Here is an 8,549-nt window from a genome sequence, read left to right on the forward strand (position 1 = left end):
ATAAAACAGTTTAGAGTACAAATACACAGTATCTAAAATGTAGTTATGGTAAAAAGAAAGTGCATCCTCCTCCTCGTTCAAGATTTTACATTTCATGTCCTAATGAAAAGAATCTGGTCCTTTGTAGGTCTTAAAATTAAATGAATACAAGACAAGCAGCCCATCAATTTTGATGGGTTGATCTCTGATGACCTTTCCTTGATTGCCAACAGTTTGAAAAGAGTTATAAGACCATTTCAAAACAATTTGAAATATATCATTCCGAAGTGAAAACTATTATTTACAAGTGGAAAATATTCAAGACAATTGCCAATCTTTCCAGGAGTGGATGCCCAACTAATACATCTCAGACTCAGTTAGTCTCAGTTAAATGTTGAAGTTCATGACAGTGCAATTAGGAAAAAGATTTATAAATGTTGCTTGTTTGGAAGGGTTGCAGGGAGAAAGCCTCTTCTGTCAAAAAAAAAAAAAAAAAAAAAAAAAAAAAGAACATGACAGGATGACTTAGATTTGCAAAGTTGCAGCTGAACAAACCACATGACCTCTGGAAGTCCTTTCAACAGATGTGTCCAGAGTGGAGATGTTTGGCCATAACACACAGTGCCACAATATGCAAAAAGTAAGCACGGCACAAAATCATTTGGACACAAACACCTCATACCAATTGCGCTGTAGAAGTGTTGATTTGAGCTGGTCTAGATCAGCTTGTTGGCTACAAAACCTGGATACATTAGAGTCAATGACTTGACTATGAACTCTGCTGTATAAGTAATATCTAGAGTTAAATTTTAGGCCATCTGTCCAGCTAAGGCTTTGCTCAAATTAGGTCATGCTACAGAAAAATTGCTTGAAGTACACCAGCAAATCTACAAGAGAATAGAAAAGAATGAAGGTGTCGCAATGGCCCAGTAAAAGTCCTGACGTCAATCTGACTGAAATGCTGTGGTGGGACCTTAAGAGAGCCGCTCATCAACGAATACCTGCAAACCTCGATGAACTGAAGCAATAGTGTAAAGAAGGGCGGGACAGAATTCCTCCACAGCAACGAGGGAAACTCATAAAGTCATGCGGAAAATGATTACGTCAAGTTATTGCTAGTAAAGGTCATTCCATGACTGAATCATGGGAGCGTATTTAGTTTTTCTCAGGATTGCTTCTGTATATATCACGTCATCTTTTTGTTTATCTCGTGCTGTATTTACCCAATTTTTATAGACCTGACAAGGACCAGGTGTCCTGATATGCAATACCTTTGAACAGATAGTGTACTTTTTACCATGACTGTATACACTTGTAAATGAAGCACTTTAAGATAATTTAGCAGGACACATGAGTGTACAGAGCAAGCCAGAAAACTCATTTTCTTTGTGGTAAAATGGCTTTTATTTCCCTTTGAACTTTTAAATTACAGACTCTTGTAAAGCATATTAAGATGGAAAAAAACAAACAAAAAAAAAAACACCAAAGGGGTTGAGGAAACACTCGCAGTACATATCCTAATGTTAACATAGCATGTTCAAAAAATGGACTGTGCTACTGAGCAGTATACAGTCTACAGAAAAATATTGTAGCACCTTAAAACAATGTGTTACAAACGTAAGAAAAATGCATAACCTGAGCAGGAATCCAAGAGCTGTAGGCAAAACTTGAGGATGACGATGTAATTTTAAATAATAAGTGAGGTTGTTTAGTTAATGGGCTATCTATGGGTCCTAAATTCCAAAATTCTAGAAGAAAAACGACCAAAGACTGCTGATTAATAAAAATGAAATCAAATGTTTTAGTACTTAGAAACAAAAGATGAAACGGAAGAAGGTGAGGGAACTGGTTACTCTGAATGAGACTTTTAAGGCACTGTAAAACACACAGAACACTATTAAATAACAGAAAAGCAAAGGTGTAACCAGCTGAGAAAGTACAAAAAAAAGTCCCCCAAGAAGACATTTATAATATTAAACGATTCAAAAAGCACCACCTCTGTGTCAGTTGCTTCTGAAGCCCAAATAACACAGTTACTATTTACTACAGCAGTCCAACAGTGAACAGTAGACAAGTGTATTAGACAAGTTGCATGATGACGTCATCCAAAGTCCTCCTAGAAGCAAGTCTGGCCATTTGGCATCTTGATAAGACCATTGGGCACTTATATGGGGAGATATTTTAAAGGATTATGAAAATGAACTCTTATTTCAGTGATTAAGGGGACACCTGAAAAAAAAGAGTGCTTTATGAGTTTGCTGCCCCCAAAATAATATTTTAAAAAGCTTTTTATCACCCAGGAGGTTATACTTCACCAGCGTCTTTGCTGTTATGGAATTATCTCAGAAGCATCGGTTGAGGATTCTGTGAGTGCTAGGTCGCTCTTTCATAATCTCTCTGCATTAATCAAAGTGTTCCCTATTATTGGCAGCTTTCCCCTTTTAGTCTGGTTGGAATAAAAGTTTGAGAGGGGAATCCCTCATGGAGTAGACATACAGACAGATGCCAGCACCCCTTATTAAGGCTATGTCATCTTCTTTTCTGTTTCTTATCTGTTCAGGCCCTGCAGCAGCATTTATTAAACTGTGACTTGCTCATTTTACTGTCCATCCTCCTCTCTGACCCGCTCCTCTGTTAACCTTTGCCCAAATGACTGCTTTTGGTTCTTCTGTGTTCTTGACAGAAGTATTTCTGTGTGAGAACATTTAAACTCTGTCATCTGTTAAAAACAAAAACAGTCAAGACATTAGAGAAAATTGCACATATCAAATAAAGCCAAGAACGCGTTTTGAATGCATTAACAAAAACTGTTTTTCTCACCAGTTGGAGCTGCTGAGTGCTGTCTGTTACTTTTGACTTGGAGGAAGATTGTGTAGGTGTCGTATGCAAATATCAGCCCAGCGATCAAGCCAAACACCTAAGAAGCAAGAACTGACAATCAGAATCACAACTAACACAAATACAATCTAAATAAATTATCAGTATTTTGTTAAAGTTAAGTGCCAGAAGACTTTGTGCTCTTCACACTATTGGACACTTTGGTTCATGAAGAAGCCAATGTGGGGACAGGCCTGTGCCTGATATACAGCTGCAAAGCACATGTTTGGAGCTATACACGTGATTAATACAAAAGACTATGTGTAGACATAGCATACCACGAGGATGGTTGTGGTGGGGAAATGAGATGTGAAATTTATCTTTAACATACAGAAAATCTACTGTCATTAGGAGCATAACAAGCCCACTTAGTTCATTTTTTAAAAAGTAAACTGATAAATAGTAAACAAAATCTTTCAAAAACCGACAAAATAATATTTAATGTCCTCTGATTCAGTGTAAAAGGAAACAGAGATTGTGATGCAGTTACAGGCTCAGTCTTACCATTTTGTTCATGCATTATTTTTAGTTTTCCAGTAAGAAATTAACTGTATTAACACTTCCACATACTATAAGCTGCACTGCCCTTTCCATCTCATCAAAGTGTTTTCTGAGATCATCCATATAGCCTGATATCTCTGTAACCAAAAAGAATTGCCACCTGCTGGTCATTACAAAGAATGCAGGTTTGAGACACTTCTGCTTTGGCTTGCAAAGTTTTTAAAGGTTACAGGTGTATCCTGCTCAAAGGCAAAAACTAATGATAAAGCAACTTTAAAATGGGGTTGTTGGTTTTTTCTGCTTAAAAAAAAACAAACAACCTTTGTTACACCAGGCATTCAGTTTTCACATGTATAACTGGCAGCACCGAAATTAGTCAGTGGTAACAGCCATCAGTTGTCAAAATAAACAGAAATAAATATGAGCGGATGCAGTATGCAGCTAAGAACTCAGGCTGAGTCATTCTGGCTTAACGAACCGCGCCTGCGATACGAGCTCCATCCCCAGATCCTCCAATGAAATTGACCAGAGAGGTGATGATGTAGAGGACGGCACCAATCCCAGCACGGAACAGATCCTGCACAAAAGAGGGACGCAAAAGATGAAGTATTATGCAATTTAGCACAGAAATGTGTCATGTGCATGCAGTTATGTGTGTGCGGACTCACAGTCCAGACCCAGTTGATCACTAGGATCTGCTTGTCCAGGTCCATCATGAAGATGCCGAAGAAGATCATGGAGAAGATCATCTCACATATGCCCAACGCAGAGTAGCCTCCAGACACGGAAGAAGCATAGCAGATGATGACGATAAAACTGACAAGCTAAGATAGAGATGAGAGAAATTAGAAGATAAGACTTGATATGAGTGTAAATTTCACAGGAAACTAACACCCACACTGCGTAAATTCCTCTACCCTGTTAGAATTTCCAGGTATAAAAAAATCAGCTGCAATTTCTCTGAGATGCTGCACATTTTTGTAGCGTCACACAGCAACAGAAAATAATCTGTCTATAGAGCTGTCACGTCCAGCTGGACAGTAAATGACTCCAACAAAGCCATCATTATTCTGCTTACAGCAGCCACTTGACTACTTCCAAGTCAACATTCACATGACAACAGCTATTCATGCTAACAAATTATTTTCTAGACAAAATACTATTAGAGTGAGACAACTGAACCGAGCATAATGCACAGTGTCTGCCTATCAGAAGCTGCTTTCATCTTAGATTTACAGCCAGTGATTGTTTCATCATATTTTTCCATATAAGGGGGGAAAAAAAAGTCAGCGTGCATTCTTCTCGCTCCAATGAAACGCGGCCAGTGTGGAGAAACCATAAACTCAGGCAGCCTACAGCTCACTATCAGTCTGTTTTTCAATATCGCTATTGTTGCCGCTGTCAAACTGTGTGGGCAGATGCTTTCACACAAAGTTATATAACAGCCGTAAAGGAGAGCAAACTTCAAAGGTTCAAAAGTATAACAACTATATTTGCTAAAACACACTAACTGGCATTCATTTTATTTGATTTGTGACAACATTCAGGGAATCCTTTTCCTGCACAGTTGTCTTTAAACCTCACAGCAGGGTTTGTGCCACTTACACACGTGCCAAAAAACAAGACTGCATATATAGGAAAAGGGGAAATTACATTAAAACCCACTGAAAACATTAGATTTATGGTGCATAGGAATGAAAAATGATATTCCTTCTTTTAACTAATGAATTTACTAATTAATCACTACAGGTCTTAAACACGTAAGCATCCTAACACTAGAAAAAAAATATATATACTTACTTTTTTACCCTAAATCTTATATTAGGTATGATTCTTTTTTGACCCAGAGCCTTTTAAAGAAAGCACATCACATCATAATCTATGGTTACATTCATCATAGTCGTGTAATACTTACTAAATAAAAATCACACTCTTAACTCTGACATGCATCTAAAAAAGGCAGTTGCACTCAATGCAATGTTTTATTCTCAGACACAGACGACTCAGGAGACAGTGTCAAATCACAGCAGTCTATATGATACACGCATGATTTAACTGACTTGACACCAGCCCCTACATCTGTCACTACAGCCTCCCCTCCCCACACACGAACAGCCAGCCAGCAACTCTGATGCATCAGTAGTTCGTGTGTTCCTGAGACTGGCACAGGCTGCCTCTGTAGTGCAGTCAGGAGGCTGAGGCCAAGGCCCTACACAAAAGAAGCTCTATTCGGGCTCGAGGCGGCTGCTCTGAGAGCAGTGGCTACTGAGGAGGCCGTCGCACAGAGAAACACCCACTACACAAGAGTCCCTCTGAACAAGAAAGTCTCTGAGTTGTTGACACCTTTATGTTTTGCACACAGCAGTAGATCTGTTTGCACCAGGCAGCTTTAAAAGATCCCAGGCAGGATCTTTTCAAATCAGAAAAATAAGCTGCTCTCGTTGAATTGACTGGGAGGGAAACTGTTGTGAACGGCTGGCTATTTATAGTCAGCAGCAACATGAGGGCAAAGACGTAGTACACAGTGCAGAGCCATTCCAAACAGCAACAGTTGCTAGGGAAGTCAATGAATGTGTGCAAGAGCAAGAAGGGAAAGTCCTATTTCATCTCTCGTCTTACTTAAAATTACTCATTTGTACCCATTATACACGTTGCATTCCCCACCCACCCCCAAAAAACCTGAATCACTAAAAACGGATTTCCACTCTTCAATCACTGAACTAGTTCACATTCTTAATATTATAAACAAGGTCATTAATTAGCTCATCACAACTCATTGCCAAAGACTTAACTGTGCCATGTGAAACATGCGCTACATGGGTGTGACTGCGACCTGCTCTGCAAATACAAACATGTTCATGCATGGTCATGCTTCTTACAGGCAGAAAATAAAAATAGGTCTAAACCTAATTTGGTGATGCACTGAAACCTTGAGGCTAAAATACTGTGCGTGAAGTCAGGAAGTTTATTCCTTCACATTTTTGGTTTAACAACTGGCATGCTTCTGCATCCCTGCCTGCTGGGATGAGATACCCCCTTTTCCTATTAAAATGGAAACACCCATAATAAGCACTAATCACATTTGCCTTCCTGTTTGCTCCCACGGTCCTTCTCCCTACACTCCAAAGCATTTCAGATATCCACCATCAGATGACTTCCGTCTGAGTTTATCAGTCTCCAGTAAAGTAATGAGTAGGAGAGGAAACAAACTATGAAGGGTGTTCAGTGAAGCATAAAGCAAACCTATCCTTGAATGGCAGACCAGAGATGTGTGCGCTAAACATTTCATGCATTCTTTGTTCCCAGGGTAAAACTTCACACCAGCTTGGAATTTCCATTATCTGGCAAAGCGGATTTTTATTTTTTTTTTTTTTTTGGGGGGGGGGGGGGTTTACAGTGGGCAGACTACTGACCACCAGCATCTGAGGGGCTGCTTTATAATGAGCTTGTCGAGCTATGAGAGCAAGAAGTTTGATCGGCGGAAAAAAAGCGCATTCTCCGTTTTACTCAGTGGAACGCATTAATTCATTTTGTTTTGGATATTAATGCTGACCCGTTTTATTTGTTTTTCCTTTTGTCTTTGCAATTTACTATGTTCAGTTTATCCTTTATCGGGTGGATGAATGCTATTAAATATTTGGGATCTATGTTAACAGTGAACCTATTAGAGCAGAAACATACAGGAAATATCTGGCAATTTGTACAGTTTAATGTTTGGTTGTGTTAACACAAGTCATTTCCCTCGACTCATGTAGGGTGATCTGATAAAACTTCGACTCAAGAGCTTAATGTGAAGCTGACAAACACTTTAAAAGGTATTCATTCTCTGCCTGAAGGAAACATAAATCAACTACAAGTAAAAGTCCTATATTCCAAAGCTTCTGTAATCATATTACTCAATCCATACTGTTGTCCTTTTACTATGCATATGGAATTTATTATGAGTCTCCAAGTGGTGCTGATTGTTTTGCATTCTCATACATTGCGTTATATTTCACCAGCTGACTGGAATCTATAACAAAAATCTTAGTTTGTAAATTGCAACACAGAAAAAAAAAGCAGTGGAAGTGCAATGACATCAAGTACAGTACTTAAGTAAATTTACTTAGATACTGATCCACTGACAATACGGAACTTATGCAAAGTATTTAAACTTAAAGTGACTCATGTGTTAAGAGATCACACCGCTGTGAAATGCAAACAAAGGCGTTCATGTGAAAATAGTGGTCAAGGACAGTAAAGTACAACAGTATTCCCAGACAGGAAGTCATTTTAATTTGCCACTAAGACAGTTTATTATTAGGAGCTGGTGGTTGTTTGCATTTATACTTCTATTCCTGCCTTTGCGGGGTGCATGCAGTCCTGTTAACCAGAGCCAGATGTGCAAACCTATAATGTGGGATGGAAAATCCTTTTATGAGCCTTTATACTACCAATAATGTGATATACTTTGCATTTTGCTACTCTGGCTACAGACAATATCCAGCCTGTAAGCGAGCACGTGAGACGGTGGGCTGAGTTAACCTATGTGACCTTTAATGATCAGCATTTCAGCTCCTTGGTGCAAAAAGCAAAAACAGTGGAGCAGCAGTGACAGGTGGAATCCCTTCAACTCTGAGAAAGCACATACTTTTCATTCCTTATACAGACTAGAGTGAGAAATGTGAATAAGAAAATAGAAGAAAACCGAGCAAAGGGAAAATGACACATTAGTGATTAAAAAAATCAATAGATACAGAACACAAATCCACTTAGCCATCTATAAATTATTGATTAGTTACAAGTGAGCTTTACACGCAGCATATTAAAGCCATATCTGTGAGTCGTTAAACGTGGATCATCACAGCAGAGCGGCACACAAATATCACAGTGAGAACAAACTTACTATTTCTGCTGCCAGGATGAACCCTTTCTGGGTCTTCACGTAGCTTTTCAGCCTCTCCACGCAGCTGGGAGAGCCGGACGCACTTGTATCAGCCATTCTGTACTTTATCAAAGTTCACTAAACAGACAGTGTGTATTCGACCCCTAACTACGAGCAGATTAAACAAATGTTCTTCTTTCTTTCTTTAGTGGAGGAAAGTTTAGAGAGTGCTGCCCTGGTGCGGTTTATCGTTGCTCTTGCTTAAATTGGCGAGTCGTTATTTTCCCCTCAGGCGGATGAATCAACTTCTCCGAGCAGAGGTCTTGAT

The 8,549-nt window shown here is 39.1% G+C and overlaps 1 protein-coding gene across 1 annotated transcript; it reads right to left on the minus strand.

The window, feature by feature from the left end:
* Positions 1–1,695: 1,695 nt before the first annotated feature.
* On the minus strand, positions 1,696–8,546 carry plp2b (proteolipid protein 2b). The gene is made up of 5 exons (XM_085394015.1): positions 8,243–8,546; positions 4,026–4,181; positions 3,836–3,934; positions 2,800–2,896; positions 1,696–2,698 (listed from the first exon to the last, which is right to left on the minus strand). The coding sequence occupies exons 1-5, from the start codon at positions 8,336–8,338 to the stop codon at positions 2,685–2,687; spliced, it is 462 nt and encodes a 153-aa protein (XP_085250141.1). The 5' UTR covers positions 8,339–8,546; the 3' UTR covers positions 1,696–2,684.
* Between the last annotated feature and the right edge of the window lie 3 nt (positions 8,547–8,549).

Source organism: Rhamphochromis longiceps, linkage group LG20, assembly GCF_057381845.1.
Source record: "Rhamphochromis longiceps isolate RC_006_pf linkage group LG20, R_longiceps_female_GT1.1, whole genome shotgun sequence".
Classification (NCBI taxonomy): Eukaryota; Metazoa; Chordata; class Actinopteri; order Cichliformes; family Cichlidae; genus Rhamphochromis; species Rhamphochromis longiceps.

Excerpts from the sequence above, each read along its gene's own strand:
- plp2b (XM_085394015.1), bottom strand. The coding sequence starts at position 8,338 with ATGGCTGATACAAGTGCGTCCGGCTCTCCCAGCTGCGTGGAGAGGCTG. Across the intron at positions 3,935-4,025 it reads TGATCAACTGGGTCTGGACT|GATCTGTTCCGTGCTGGGAT; the intron begins GTGAGTCCGCAC and ends TCTTTTGTGCAG. Across the intron at positions 2,897-3,835 it reads GAGCTCGTATCGCAGGCGCG|GTGTTTGGCTTGATCGCTGG; the intron begins GTTCGTTAAGCC and ends CTTGCTTCTTAG.